Source organism: Carcharodon carcharias, chromosome 13 (genome assembly GCF_017639515.1).
Source record: "Carcharodon carcharias isolate sCarCar2 chromosome 13, sCarCar2.pri, whole genome shotgun sequence".
Taxonomy (NCBI): Eukaryota; Metazoa; Chordata; class Chondrichthyes; order Lamniformes; family Lamnidae; genus Carcharodon; species Carcharodon carcharias.
Window position 1 is genome coordinate 87,827,180 of NC_054479.1, and position 16,416 is coordinate 87,843,595.

The 16,416-nt window shown below is 40.1% G+C and overlaps 1 protein-coding gene across 5 annotated transcripts in view; it reads left to right on the forward strand.

Moving 5' to 3' along the window:
* The window catches only part of si:ch211-59o9.10 (uncharacterized protein LOC561841 homolog), a 32,190-nt gene extending 18,931 nt beyond the window's left edge, over positions 1-13,259 (forward strand). For all 5 annotated transcript variants that reach the window (XM_041203657.1, XM_041203656.1, XM_041203658.1 and 2 more), the window contains 6 exons: positions 836-892; positions 1,181-1,376; positions 3,296-3,387; positions 3,616-3,737; positions 6,088-6,187; positions 11,726-13,259. In XM_041203657.1, coding sequence (XP_041059591.1) covers positions 836-892; positions 1,181-1,376; positions 3,296-3,387; positions 3,616-3,737; positions 6,088-6,187; positions 11,726-11,779 — 621 coding nt within the window. In that variant the 3' untranslated portion in view covers positions 11,780-13,259. The remainder of the gene's footprint in view (positions 1-835; positions 893-1,180; positions 1,377-3,295; positions 3,388-3,615; positions 3,738-6,087; positions 6,188-11,725) is intronic.
* The last annotated feature ends 3,157 nt before the right edge of the window (positions 13,260-16,416 follow it).

The following is a 16,416-nucleotide window of genomic DNA, read 5'->3' on the forward strand; positions in this document are numbered from 1 at the left end:
TCTTCTGTCTTCCAAGGCTCCTTGTATTATCATAGATATCAAATCTCTAGTGTTCCCAGAGCATCAACCCAAGATGGTTTTAGCAGAAAACTAAAATTGCAGGATATAATCCCCAAACCATAGTAAACTTGGAAAGCCATATAATATTCAGTCACAATAGACCAATGGCCCAATTCTCAAATAATACATTGTGGGAACTTTAGTAGTCTTTAATTTTAAAATACTAGAAGCCAGTGTAGTTATAATTTAAAACAAACAAACAAATTATAAAAACATTGACTGCCCTTATGCTATCTTGCGTGTGCCGTTCTTGGAGCTATCCAGTTGGTCCCATTCTTATAGAAGTGTTTCATAATCTTGAATAGATATTTAAATTTTGATTTCTCATCTCCAAGGAGAACAAACCCAGCTTGTCTAGACTCTCCAGATAACTGAAGTTCTTCACGCCTAGTATCATTCTGCTAAATCTCCTCAGCAACCTCTCCCAGACTTTGGCATACTTCTTGAAGTGAGATCTGGAATTGGACACTACTGTTAGGCCTCTTTTTAATGTAATTTATAAAAGCTTAGCATAACTTTCTCTTTATACTGTCCCTGTTTTATGAAGCCAAGGAAAAATATTTTAATAGGTTTGTCAACCCCTCCTGCCACCTTCAAAATTGTTACATTCAGTTTGTATTGTCCCTCATTCACACTCAAATACTTCTCATTTCTCTGCATAAGTTTAATCTGCCATGCCTGTCCTTCAGAAGAAGTCTGCTGCATCCTCTATTGTTTTGTTCAATTTTCTCTTAGCATTTAGTGGTTTAACTGCAGACATGTTGTGTTTTGGCAGGCACAGTTTGACATGGAAGCTCAGCATCAATCTGAAAATACAAGATCAGCCCCTGCAGTAAGTGAAGTGCCACCTATTATCTGTGTTCTAGGTTAGTTTAAATTGCATCCCACTCTGCCATCCTGCAAGTAATCAGTGTTGAATTCTGGCCTCCTAGTCATTCAGCACCAGAACCATACTTACTGGCTGGCAAGCTGTTCTGCCCACAGCCGAGGTGACCATGATGGCTGTCATCCAGCATTGACCAACTGAAATCTTTAACTGAACTTACCATGTGTAAAGACAAGGGATGGTCTTTTATCTATGAAACTGTAACAATTAATTGTTTGTTTATATTCCCTGCAGGCAAGGGAAAACTCTTTCCACGAATTTTGTGGATTACCTGGATGTGGCGAGCATAGGACTTTATTAGCTTCTTCGGACATTGGGTATTGTGGGAAGCCTGGATGTAGTGCATATCAGCGCAGAAATGCCATGTTGAATCCAGAAGTAATTGACCCTGTTCTTCATGGTCTGCAAAGATTTTTTGATGAAACAAGTGGTAAGAATTGCTTTGTGTATTGATGGTTAAATGGATTTGAGTTTTTAAAAAATGGGAATAGAAATAATGGACCTCTAGCTTGATTTCCATAAATATTAAATAGGTGAAGAAATTGCACTAGTCATTTCTAGCTCTCTAGATTAAAGAATTATGCACTTGAGTTGGAAAATTCTCATTGGGAGGGAATCTACAAAGGTGGGGGGAGCTTGAGCATGTGGCAAGTATGACCTGATTAGTTAGCATAGATTTGTGGAGGGTGGGTAATATCTGACTAGAATTGTTTTGAGGAGTCTGACTAAGGATCTTTATAAATTAAGACCAATTCCTCTCCTTAGAATTCCAGCCCTTAAGATAAGGTTGCTCCATTTTCCTTTTTGTACCATGCACTAGCTTTGTGATGTCTATGTGGACACCCAACTCCCTTTACTTATCCACTATTCCTAGTCAAAACTTTAAATTCAATTACTTACACTTAACTACAGTCAGGTTTGCTGACTCAAATCAATTTAGGTCCTGCAATTCCTTGCTGTTGGGAGACAAAGTTGTTGATATCAAAGTTTGCTAACTGCCTTCAAAGTCCCCATTCTTTTAAAGCCATCAATATACACAGGGAAAAAGCCAAAGTCACAGTACTGAGTGGGAAATAGTACTTGTTACAGCAGAGCACATTCCATTCATCCCCATTTTCCAGTTCCTACCTCACGATTACTGATCTACAGTTGCCTCCAATTCAACATGCTTATATTTTTACTAATTTTCTATTGAAGATCAAATGTCTTCTGAAGTCCATACAGACATGCACTGACACCTCAAAACAATTCTAGTCAGATATTACCTACCCTCCACAAATCTATGCTAACTGATCAGGTCATACTTGCCACATGCTCAAGCTCCCCCCACCTTTGTAGATTCCCTCCCAGTGAAAATGAATAGTAAACCAGTTCAGGGGCTGAATGCCTTATTGGCTCTATGGAACTAAAATTTATTGAAATGGAGCACTGAGCATTATTTGTTTCACAAGCAATTTGTGTTTTAACAAATCACTTGATGCAGCGAGATCTGAAGAACTCCAGGCTACTGTTCAGGTTAACATCACCATCCCAGCAAAGTAGAGAGGGCTCCACTTTGATGGGAAATTGTTTGCGGAGCTCATCAGGATCTTCAAACCTTGGTAGGACCATTTAACTTGTCTTGGGCAAAGACCAGAGAGTCTCAGTTGCTTAACCAGTAACCTAACCTTTACTTTGAAAGCCCCTCTTCATTCTAACGATGCTAGGCAGTTGAATGAGCAGCAATGGGGCTTTAGTAAAATGTTAACAGTTGGACCATTATCTAGTGACTCCATCCTGTTTTCTAACCAGACACTGAACACTTCTCTTGAGGTACTTGTGGTAAACTACTAGTCTAACTACAAACTGTCTCATCCCATAAAAGGTGAAGTTCAGCTTATGAGTCACGCACCTAGGGTGACTATTTCTGTTTGTATCTAGCTGTTAATTTTTTCAGGGGTTTGTTGCTATTGATCAACATAGGAAACAGACAATCTATTTCCTGACATTAGTCATAAGATTACTGTTCTCTAGTTTGAACCATTCTGTTCTATTCTCTAGTTTAGCTTGGTGATATTCTGTTTTTGACATCCATAAAATCTTGCATTTCCAATTTGCATTTTAAGTCTGTTCAGGCTCTCTCATAACTAACATTACTGGTCTTAGTTACTTGCTGACCAGCACCAGCCAATATTCAAAGTGTAGTTTGACCAGAGCATTGTACGTCCTGAACCTCTAGTAAAGCCCGCTTGCTTCTGTTTTGGTGATGTTACCTAAAATTTTTAGCCTGTCTGTTTTGAGCTGCAGAATTAGCATTCATTATCCCTTGAAATCCAAGCAGCTAAACCTTTAATTGTTTACAATCTTTAGTCAGAAGAAGAAGAAGAGCCAGGAGATGCAGCCGGCACCAGACTACTTCATTATATTTGGATGAAAGTACAAATGATGGTAATGACTATGAGGTGAGTGGATGCATTTTTCTCATTGCTCAATTGGTGAAATGTTGGGGGATTTGATACTGGTGTTGCTACTTTCCCACATTAAGAAACTTTTAATAGAGAACACAAACTTTTTAATAGAGACTACATAGAGGACATCCAGCATGGTTGAATGTTTTTGTAAACCTATGAATTTTTTTTGTCCAGTTTGAACAGCTGCCCTTTAAAAATGGCCACTTTTTTTAAATCCAGGAGCTCTTGGCTTTTGAAGAAAGACAAGGTTCAGCTGTTGCACAGAGGAAACTCAGCACTACTGAAATTAACTGTTTACCTACCAAGTTATTTGATCCAGAACATGCTGCAGAAAAGACACAGTAAGTAAAACCTGTTTTGTTGCCCTAACTTTTGAGTTATACTGGCATTTAAAATCAGAATTTTGGAACAAACTAGGAGTAAAACAGATAGCAACTTTTGCCATTTGGGTGGCACATCACTGACTTACACAGCCAAGTTTCTGATCTACTGAAGATCTACCCCTGAAATAAAGTGTTGATACATTCTACTGGGCCCCAAGTCACTTACCCACCTCTTAAACTTGGGCAAGTCACCTCCTTGGTAGATGTGCCTCAATCAAGAAAGAAGCAGCAGTATAAGATAAACTGATTGCATCCCAAAAAAAATGCTTTTAAGATTTTCTCTAAGGTAATTCAATGTTCTTATGCATCATTAAAACCAAATTGAGGCTCAGATATCTTATGATAAACATCAAAAATGCTTTTATATGTATAATTTGTCAGTTTGACTTAAATTGGCTTTCTCCTCTTGTCAGGCTCTGGGTTCAAGCCTTGTTTTAGAATTGAAGTTGGAGCACAATCCATTGATTCCATCATAACCTATGCTCATACTAGCTCTGCAACTGAAGCTGAATGTTTGCCTCTTTCCCTCCTTTCAAATATTTAACTTTTTAAATTGCTACTTGTATCAATAGGGCACTTTATAGTGAAGTTTTCCATGTTCTTTGGAAGGCAGCGGTGTGGCAAGTCTATAATTTTCTGCTTGTTCTTCTGATGATCCTGAGTTTAGGCCTCCTTTATTTCCACCACTTGGCAAACTGATAACCTTTTCCCTTTCCCTCAATCATGTTTCTAATATCCTATTTATGGTGGGTGCCCAGATTATTAGTCTAACGCTGGTCAACTGTGGCATGTTAAATGTCAGGGTTATTGATGCCAGGTTATACACAGGTAATGAATGAATGTGCTGTCATGACCAGCTACATAAAGAAATCTATTGATTCTGGTAATTCCTGAACTGGTTCAGTACTGGAGAAATTGCTATGAAAGCTGCTAGGTTACAAAAATCCCATGGTTTACAAATTTATATGTGATTCTGGTTTTGTATTTAATGCCTGAATCATCATTTTTTTCCTCAAGGGAGTCGATCATGGCCAACTAGGGTGGAGCATTAAATGCATCCTTGCTAGTATTACACAGCTATGGAATGATGTTATATAATCAATTTACTTTTTACTGTACCTAGATATATAATTAGTTATGAATTGTCAAATTAGCACAGCAGTCCTTCAAATCCATTGTCCCTCATTAGCCTATGCCTTATTGATCATTTCATTGTTAATGGATCCTTGGGTTTTTGCCATACTGAGGTAAAACTGATCTTGTGGTTTATGCTTTTGTAGCCTTTTTGAGTTCTTTGGGAAATTCTAGTGAAGATCTTTGAAAATATAGTTGGTATTACTATTGTCTTCCTGAACATCTTGGTGTAAGATGCTTAGTATTGGGACTATACTGCTGCAATTTAAAAAAAAATCCTTTGAATATCTATCTCACACTTTTAAATTTGCTTATTTATATGCTTAATGTTTTCTTGTTTCCCTTTGACCACCACCAATTATTTTTCAAACTTGGTCTTAACAGTTTTATTCTGCTTTGCTCCTGTTAGTACTGTTTTCCTACTTGTTTTAACAACACTTTTCTAATTCCTTCCAATCCAAACCCCAACCTTTTTTGACGTCCTTTTCACTTCTGGTGAAATGCGTTTAATCTGTATCGTAATTGCCCAGATGTCTCCTGTTAACTCTCTTTGTTCGGTCACTCTCCCAGCCTGTGCAAATGCTTTCAGTGGAATGCTGTCCTTCAAATGAGATGATGAAATTGGGCCTTATTTCCCTGTTCCGGTGTCTCAAGTGAATGTCAAGGATCACATTGGTGTAGTGGCAGCACTTGGTCAAAAGATTGACATACTGCTCCACTCCCCTAGACTTTAACATAATCTAGGCTGCCACTTGGTGTCCGGAAATTACATCCAAATGGCATCTGACCTTGCAGAACTCTGTACAATCTGGCCTTGTTAAATGGATGTAAAAGATTGCATGGTACTCTTTGAAGAAAAGCAAGTTCTGTCCTTGACAACATAATCCATAGGTTTTTAGGTGATGTTCATCTTGTACCATTTGGGATCTTGCTCAGTACAAATTGGCTGCATTACAACAGTGAACACGTCCAAATCCTAACTCTTAACTTGTACAGACACTGCACAAAGGAAGCTTCTGAGTTCCTGCATGTTGCAAAATTTTACTGGCCGTTCATCTAATTTGTGATTTTCTGTTGGTTAGGTGGTTGTTGCTTTTGCCTGTGTAAATGTGAAGAGTTACAAAATGCAATGTACATTAGTAAAACATGCATCACACTATTCTAATCTCGTTAGGTGTCACATCTGCTTCAATGACTATGTACCAAGAGAAAAGTTGAGGATCTTGCCGTGTCTTCATGACTATCACAGCCAGTGTATTGACCGCTGGTTAAAGGTATGCATAGCAAAGAAATGTTGCATGTTTTGTTCAAGTGCTTTAACTTCCAGAAGTTTCAGCACCATTCAGAATGGTTCTGATGGCTGGGTCGAGACTGGATCGATTGGGACCAAGCACAAAATAGTGACTGGGAAAAATAAACAAACTATAAAATAAATGTGAAGTCTACATGATACTTTATTTGCAAAACATTTTTTTCTCACATTGGTAGTTGCAGATATAAAACTACTGTTGGCTACTGCTAGAAAAACTTTTCAGGTTTTCATAAAATCATTGGGGGGAATAATTGGACACAACCTGAGTAATCTTAAATTGGTTTATTTAGAACTTAATTGAAAATGTGTGTATTTTAAGAACTCATCATTTACCAGGTTGTTAAACACTCCCTTTTATAGGATACTGTCGGGCTGTCAAAGCCTAGGTGACTCTTTAAATGCATTAAATTTTAAAGTTTAATTTGTGGCTGCTGCAGTAACTTGCCTATCATTATGATGGGTAATAAATATTCATTATACTTAGAATAGTTGCAATTTCATTAATGGGAGGAGGTGGCGTAGTGGCATTGTCACTGAACTAGTAACCCAGATCACCAGGATAATGCACTAGGGACCTGGGTTTGAATTCCACCATGGCAGATGGTGGAATTTGAATTTAATAAAAGTCTAATGACCATGATCCATTACTGATTTGTCATTTAAAAACCCATCTGGTTTACTTTAAAAAAAAAAAGAAATTCCTTTAGGGAATTTGCTGTCCTTACCTGGTCTGGCTTACATGTGACTCCAGACCCACAGCAATCTGGTTGACTTTCTTAACTGCCCTCTGAAATGGCCTAGCAAACCACTTGAATATATCAAAAGCTGCTGAATGTCAATAAGGAATTAAACCACCCAGACACCTGGCATTGGCTTAGACACTGGAAACTACAATGGCAAACTTGGCCATTGACCCTGCAAAGCCCTCCTTAGTAACATCTGGGGACTTGTGCCAAAATTGGGGGAAGCTGTCTCAGTTGGCCAAGCAGCAGCCTGACAGTCATGCAATCAGAATTATACACTACAGATAATGTCCCAGATACCACCACCATCACCATCATCCCTGATGGTGAGAAGGTGGCAGCACAGTGCTATACAGTTGGGAGAGAGTCCTCAACATTGACTCCAGACCCAATGAAGTTTGATGGCATCAGGCCAAACATGATAAACCTCTTGCTGATCACCATGTACCACCCCTCCCTCAGCTGATGAATCGGTACTATGTTGAATACCAGTTGGAGGAAGCACTGAAGGTAGCAAGGGTGTAGAATGTACTCTGGAGTCAGGAGTTTGATGGATTACTCCCACTTACCTGCTTGAGTGCAGCTCCAATAACACAAACTTAACAACACCATCCAGGCCAAAGCCTGTTTTGCTTGGCACCCCATCCACAAATGTTCACTCAATACCAACACAGTGGCATAAGTGTACCATCCACAAGATGCACTGCAGAAGCTCACCAAAGCTCCTTAGGCAGTACCTTCCAAACCCATGACCTCTTCCACCTAGAAGGAGAAAGGCAGTAGTCACATGAACACCATCATCTGGAAGTTCCCCGCCAAGCCACACACCATCCTGATGTGGAAATATATCACTGTTCAATCACTGTCACTGGGTCAAAATCCTGGAACACTCTAACAGCACTATGGCTGTACCTACACCACATGGACTGCAGCAGTTCAAGAAGGCAGCTCACTACCTCCTTGAGGGTAGCTGGGATAGGCAATAATTGCTGGCCTAGCCATCCAAATCCCATGAATGAATTGAAGGAATTGTGCCTTGATTGTGGCCTGAGTTGGCCTTGTCTGTATTGAAGGAACTTGAAATGGTAACTTTGTCAATGCTCTCCTTTCCCATTTTTATACTTGAAAGTTTAAAGCTTCTAAATTTCTGTAGTTTGAAGAATACCTTCCTCCCATCAGCACAAAATTCTAACTTGTTTCTGTTCCTGTTTAAAATGGGTTCCAGTAATGCACGTGCTTTGCATCTGACATCAGTTCAGCATATAAATGCATTTAAGTCTCAGATATGATACACTTGCATTTCCAGACCTCTTTCTTGGTAAGAAAGTGATTGGAAATTCTGACTTCCTTTCATTTGATGCAAATCATTTTTATTTATTCATCACCTGAGATTTATTGGTAATTTATCAATTTCCACTTTCCCATTGGAACAGCAATTTAAGGTATAACTTAAAAGTGCAAGAAACCTTTAAAACCCATCTGTTACCATGGAACGATAGAAAAGTTACAGCACGGAGGCCATTCAGCCCATTGTGTCTGTACCAGCCATAAAGAGCTACTCATTTTGAATCCCACTTTCTAGCACCTGGTCCATAGCTGTGCAGGTTACAGCACTTCAAGTACATATCCTGGTACCTTTTTAAAAATGAGTTTTTTCAGCCTCAACCACCAATTTAGGCAATGAATTCCAGATGCCCACCACCCTCTGGGTCAAAGTTTTATCTCGTCCCCTCTAATCTTTTTACCAATCGCCTTAAATGTACGCCCCCTGGTAATTGACTCCTCAGCTATGGGAAATGGGTCTTTCCTGTCTACCTTAACTAGGCCCCTCAAAATTTTGTACACTTCAATTAGGTTACCCCTCTGCTGTCTCCTTTCTAAGGAAACCAACCCTAGCCTATCCAATCTTTCCTCAGCTGCAATTTTCCTGCCCTGGCAACATTCTTATAAATCTCCTATGAGCTCTCTCCAACCAGCCTACAATTTTCTAGCCTATCCCTTGCACCCTTTTTAAATATTGGTACAATGTTTGCAGACCTGCTATCCTCTGGTACCTTGCTAATATTGAGTGAGGATTGAAAAATGATCCTCAGAACATCTGCTATTTACTCCCTGGCTTCCCTTAATCTGGGATACAATCTACCTGGCACTGGTAATTTTATCCATCTTCAAGGATCCCAGTACCACCTCTGTCTCATGCTTACTGTATCTAATATTTTGCACTTTTTTTTTTTAACTAGAAAGCCTGCATCACCCCTCTGCTTAGTGAAGACACAGTTCTCATTTGAGAACCCTACCTACATCTTCAGCATCAATGAACAAGTTACCCATGTACATCTCTGGGCCCTACCCTTTTGTTGTCCTCTTGCTCTTAATATGCTAGTAAAACATATTTGGGTTTGTTTTTTAACCTGCCAATATTTTTTCATATCCTCTTTGCTTTCCTAATTTCCTTTTTTTTTACTTCACCTTGTACTTTCTATATTCAGCTTTCTAGTGCTGAGCTTTTTGTGACTTTCATAAGCTCTCTTTCTGCTACATCTTACCCTGTATGCTTCTGGATGACTGGGGCACTAGATTTGGCAGTACCCCCCCCCCCCCGCCTTTTTTTTTTTTGTGGGGACGTTTCTACACTGCCTGTAGAATCTTGCTTTTGAGTACCTCCACTGATTCCACTCCCCCCCCCCAATTTTTGAGATGAGGGTAGTGCAGTTGATGTAGTCTACATGGACTTCAGTAAGGCTTTTGACAAGGTCCTGCATGGGAGAATGGTCAAGAAGGTAGGAGCCCATGGGATCCAGGGCGATTTGGCAAGTTGAATCCAAAATTGGCTTAATGGCAAGAGACAGAGGGCGATGATTGAAGGTTATTTTTGCAATTGGAAGCCTGTGACGAGTGGTGTACCACAGGGATTCGTGCTGGGACCTTTGCTGTTTGTAGTGTATATTAATGATTTAGATGTGAAATGTATGAGGTATGATCAGTAAGGTCACAGATGACATGAAAATTGGTGTTGTAAATGGTGACGAGGAAAGCCTTAGATTATAGGACAATCAGGATGGACAGAGCAGTGGCAGATGTAACTTAATCCTGAGGTGTGAGGTGATGCATTTTGGGAGGACTAACAGAGCAAGGGAATACACAATGAATGGTAGGACCCTAGGAAGTACAGAGGATCAGAGGGACCTTGGTGTACATGTCCATAGACCCCTGAAGGCAGCAGCACAGGTAGATAGGGTGGTTAAGAAGGCATACGGGATACTTTTTATTGGCCAAGGCATAGAATACAAGAGCAGGGAGGTTATGTTGCAGCTGTATGAAACACTAGTTAGGCCACAGCTGGAGTATTGTGTGTAGTTCTGGTCGCCACACTATAGGAAGGATGTGATTGTGCTGGGGAGGATGCAGAGGAGATTCACCAAGATGTTGTCTGGGCTGGAGTATTCCAGCTATGAAGAGAGACTGGATAGGCTACGGTTGTCTCTCTCAGAGCAAAGAAGGCTGAGGGGGGACCTGATAGGTGTACAAAATTGAGGGGCATAGGGTAGGAAGGAAGAATATTCCCCTTAGCGGAGGTGTTAATAACCAGGGTGGATCAGAGCATACCTTTAAGGTAAGGGGCAGGAGGTTTAGAGGGTAGTTGGAATCTGGAACACTGCCTGAAGGGGTTGTAGTGGCAGGAACCCTTACAACATTTGAGTATTTAGATGAGCACTTGAAGTGCCATAGCATACAGGGCTACAGGCCAAATGCTAGGAAATGGGATTAGAATAGATAGGTGCTTGATGGCCTGCATGGACATGATGGGTCAAAGGGCCTGTTGTTGTGCTGTATAACTGACTCTAGTAGCTGTATCCAGTGCACCCCTCTCATCAGCTTTGTAAAATTTCTTTCCCCAATTTAGAACTTTTATCTTTATCCTTTTCCATAATGATGCTAAATCTAACTGTATTATGGTCACTATCTCCCAAATGGTCCCCCACTGCTGCTACTTCCACTTGTCCAGCTTCATTTCCTAAGACTAAATCTAAAATTGCACCCCCTCTCGGGCTTATGTGCTGGCCAAAAAAGTTCTCTTGAATGCAGTTCAAGAATTTTGTGCCCGTCACACTGCTTGTATCCCAATTGATATTAGGGTAGTTGAAGTCCCCAACTATTACTGCCCTATTGTTGCACTCAGAAATTTGCTGACATATTTGCCCTTCTAACTCCTTCCACTATTTGGATGCATATAGTACACTCATAGCATTGTGCCTTTTTTATTTTTGAATTCCACCCATCTGGCCTCCATTTGGTGCTTCATTGATTATAACATCTTTCCCAACAGCTGTGAGGATTGATTCCTTAACCAGTAATGCTATACCACTACCTTTTTAACTCCTATTCTGCCTGAAAACTCTATCCAGGGATGTTGATCTGCCATTTTTGCCCCTCTAAGCCAAGTTTCCATTAATAGTGATGATATCATGCTGCCATGTATCTATGCTGGTTTTATTTGCTATACTACTTGCATTTACATCTACACCTTTTTAACACTCAAATTCCTGTGCTGTACACTTTTTAACTCGAGATGCTCCTGTCTGACTCACTCACTAATTCTCTATCTCCTGTTTCCTGCTCTGAAATTGCCCTCAGGTTCCCAGTACTCTGCCAATCTAGTTTGAAATAACTTGATGGTATACTGCAGCTTATTGGTACTAATATTGGTGGCAACAAATTCAGTGCTAAGATAGTTAATTACAATTTTTATCCTACAGGGAAATTCAAGTTGTCCAATCTGCAGAGTTGATGTGAATCTGGATTCATCTTGATGAGCATAATACTTATCAAAAGAGCCACGAGTCAGTGCAATAAATTATAAACTAAAATCAAATAGTTTTAAGGTACATTCACCTGGGCTGTGGATGAAAACCTGTTTACATTTGTGTAATAAATGACTTCTCAGGATTTCTGTATTGTTTAGTGTCTTTTAGGAACTGATCTTTGAACATTTTCAAACAAAAGATCAAAATTAAAGCTGGTATTGGATTGTTTTTAAACATTCACTTTTATTTTCTATGTCAAAGTACGTGCGTTTTGAGTATTTTATAACTTAATTTTCATTTGGATGGGTGATGCACTAATTCTGAAGAGTTGTATCTACCTTGAAGATCATTTTTAATATAACTTAGTTTGAGTTAGATGCATCAATCTAATGTAAGTAAAGTGATTGCCTGGAAAGATCAGTATGTTGCACTAGGGTACTGTTTGCTTTTTAAGCAGACTAGAGTTGCAGGAGCCTCTGTCTCATTGTCTGCTATTAACAAAAGGGATCTTCAAGTTGCAGTGAAATTTAACTTCAGAAAAAAGTTATGTAAGTCCTGACTACTATGCAATGGAGCTCCCAATGCAGGAAAGGATAGGAGTAGCATGGAACAGTTCTGTAGGTTACTTATGCTGAGGACAGAGTTATTAAAAATAAATCCAATAGATCCTTGAGCAGTGCATCTTCAGTTGCTCTGGGCGAGTTCTTCACACCTTGGTGACTAGTCTTAAGGATCTATGAATGCACAGGAGTCTATTACTTAATCTGGGACCACCCCCATCCTAATGAAAAATGCTGGTTTTTAAAGCCAGTCCCTCAAAACCAAAAAAGCTTATCCTTATTTACACTTTCAAAATTGCAAGGAGATTATTTAATATATAATATTTATGTTGGGCTTGAATGAGTCTTGGGTTTCTGTTTGCAGTTTGTGAAGCTACCAATATTAGAAAGGGGTGGCTTGATAGATAAGACAAATGAATCGCTGTCATTTCCTGTAATTTATCAGTTGTTACCCTGACAACATTTAAACTGAAATATGAAAGGGAAACTTTTATACACCATAGTTACAAGTTCAACAATTTTGTGTTCTGTCCAGTTGTGATGTTTATTTTACCAGCCTGTAAATCAATCATTAGTATCAGCAACAATATAGCCACTTAAAACTAACATCCATCAATGTTCAGTACCATGCTGAACTGCGTCAGGAGGGGGATGTAATACTAATTGTAGCTGCTCCAAATGCAAGTTGCACATCAGGTTTGCAAATAACTTGTGTGGATGAGGGAACAGAAGTTGAAAATGGCTAAACTATTTGTTTTTTGTCTTTTTTTTATGTACCAAAGATCAGTCATTCTTATCAAGCATTATCATATAGCTTGATGTAAATGCTTGGTAATTGTTTTGTTTGAATAAGTTGTGTATATGTCAGAACTTGTTTTGAACATAATGTACGGAATAGAGTTTGATTAAAATGTCAATAAATTTTTTGTTTTGCCTTTTTATTGCTAATGAATGCAGCAAGGAACTTAATAGTCATCATCAATAGGGCTAAAAAGTAATAGGAAAACAAATCGGCCTGAAGCTGATTGAGTCCCCTGGCCTGCATCCTGGGGTCTTGAAGGAAGTGGCTGCAGAGATAGAGGATGCATTGGTTGTAACCTGCCCAAATTCCCTTAATTCTGGAAAGGTCCCAGCAGATGCCACTAACAAACACTTGCCCCTCTCCTTTCAGAATTCCAAAGAGGGAATACTGTCTAACATCTTGGTCTGCTCTTCAATTAACCCCCTTGCTTTTTCCAATACAAGCACAGGAGATGCAACATTTGTTCTGTCACTTCCTTCCCAAACTACCACCAGTGCTCTGCAGCTGTTCCATGACATGCTTTACCCTGGCACCAGGGAGGCAACATACCATCCTGGAATCGTGTTCTTGGCTGTAACAGAGACTAGGAACTCTGCAGCATTTCACCAGGCTGCACATCTTACTGAGGTGTACTTGCTCATCATTAAAGACTGATCTCGTGGAGCTAAATGGGATAGAATTTTTAGTGAGTGTTTAGAGCAGTCTTATTTCCAACGACTCTAGTTGCTGAGGTATCTGTGCATCCACATTTGGGACAAGGATCCACTTGTCCTTTTATAGCTGGTAATGAATATGAAGGTCCCAATGAGGTGTTGAAGACAGCAGCAATGAAAACTACGTTGACAAAAAACTAAACAATAAATGAAATATCTTCATTACAAGTAAATACCCTCAATACTTATGGTTAATGTATTCAGCAAGTTGGTAAGACCAGAGGGCTATCTATTATAGAGGTCAGATGGCAGCACTTTTTCCCCCTCCAATTGATGCACTCTGGAACACGAACCCACGTAGGTGACATTTGTATATTATGTTCTTTAATTGATACTTGGAAGTTCCTGATTCAGGGGGATGTTGGTTATGTTCGTCTACTGATGCATAATGGGTAACTACAGTTTCTTGAAGCTTCATTCAACTGTCTGAGGTCAAGGTTGGTGATTAGGGAAGTGAGTACTTTTTGGAGTTTATATGTGAGTCTGTGCCAATCAAACAAGCACCTAACCATTTTCCAGTACTAGGCCCATATCCTTGTATGCCATGGCACTGTAAGTGCACATCCAAATACTAAAATGTTATGAGGGTTCTGCCTCTACCACCTTTTCAGGCAGAGAGTTCCAGATTCCCACCACCCTCTGGGTGAAAAAATTCTTCCTCACATTCCCTCTAACCTCTAGCCCCTTACCTTAAAACTATGCCCCCTGGTTATTGATCCCTCCACCAATGGAGAAAGTTCCTTCCTGTCTACCATATCTATGCCCCTCATAATTTTATACACATCAATCATGTATCTCCTCTGCTCCAGAGAAAATAACCCCAGTCTATCCAATCTCTCTTCACAACTAAAACACTCCAGCCCAGGCAACATCCTGGTAGATCTCTGCGCACACACTCTCTCTTTCTCCAGTGTAATCACATCCTTCCTATAATGCAGATTCCAGAACTGTACGCAATACTCTAGCTGTGGCCTAACCACAGTTTTATACAGTTCCAGCATAACCTGCTCTTATATTCTATGCCTCGGCTAATAAAGACAAGTATCACATATACTGCCTTGACCACCTTTTGGTATCTACCTGTCCCGTTACCTTAAGGGACTGGTGGACATGTACACCAAGGTCCCTCCTGATCTTCGGTACTTCCCAGGGTTCTACCATTCTTCATGTATTCCTGTGCCTTGTTTGTCCTATCCAAGTGCATCACCTCTAACTTATCCAGATTAAATTCCATTTGCTACTGATCAGCCCATCGATATCCTTTGTAATCTACAACTATCCTCACTATTTACCACCCCACCAATTATTGTGTCATCCACAAACTTACTGATCAACCCTCCTATATTCAAGCCTAAATTGTTTATATATACCACAAACAGCAAGGGACCCAACACCGATCCTTGTGGACGCAGGCATCCAGTCTCTCAAACACCCCTCGACCTTCGCTCTCTGCTTCCTACCACTCAGCCAATTTTGGATCAAAATTGCCTTAGATCCCATGGGCTCTTGCCTTTCTTATCTGTCTCCCATGCGGGACCTTATCAAAAGCCTTGAAGTCCAAGTAGACTGTCAAATGCATTGCTCTCATCTACACACCTGGTCACCTCTTCAAAAAAATTCAATCAAATTGATCAGATATGACCTCCCCTTAACAAAACCATGCTGACTGTCCTTGATTAATCCCTGCCTCTCCAAGTGTAGATTAATTCTGTCCCTCAGAATTTCTTCCAATAGTTTCACCACCACTGAGGATAAATTGATTGGCCTGTAGTTCCCTGGTTTATCCCTTCCTCCCTTCTTGAAGGCTGACCTCCAATCCTCTGGTGCACCTCCTGTGGCTAGAGAGGTATTGAAAATTGCCAGTGCCCCTGCTATGTCCTCCCTTGCCTCACTCAACAGCCTGGGATACATTTCATCCAGGCCTGGAGATTTATCTACTTTTAAGCCTGCCAGACCACTCCATTTCTATGCCAATTTCTTTAATTCTATCAGTCCTTCTGCCTTATTTCCATACCCACATTGTCCCCCTCACTTGTGAACAGCGACACAAAGCATTCATTTAGAACCCTACCTACGTCTTCTGGTTCCACACACAAATTACCATGGGCCTTACTCTTTCCCTAGTTATCCTCTTACTCTTAATGTACTTGTAAAATAACTTTGGCAGCTAAAAGGAAAAGCTAATGTTTTTTTTTTCATGCTCCCTTTTTTGCTCTAATTTCCTTTCTAAGTTTCCCCCCTACACATTCTATACGCCTCTAGGGCTTATGCTGTTTTGAGTCCTCTGTATCTGCCATAAGCCTCCCTTTTTCTCTTTATCCAATCCTGCATACCTCTCGGATCCAGGGTTCCCTAGATTTGTTGGTCCCACCCTTTGCCTTTACTGGAATATGTTGGCCCTGTCCCACTGCTCTGACGCATATTTACTTAAAAATAGCCATTCCCAGTCCGCTCTGGCCAAATCATATCTGATCTTAAAATCAGCTTTCCCCCGATTTAGAACTCTGATGTCTGGCCCATCTTTGTCCTTTTCCATAGCAACCTTGAATCTAATAGAGTAATAATCAC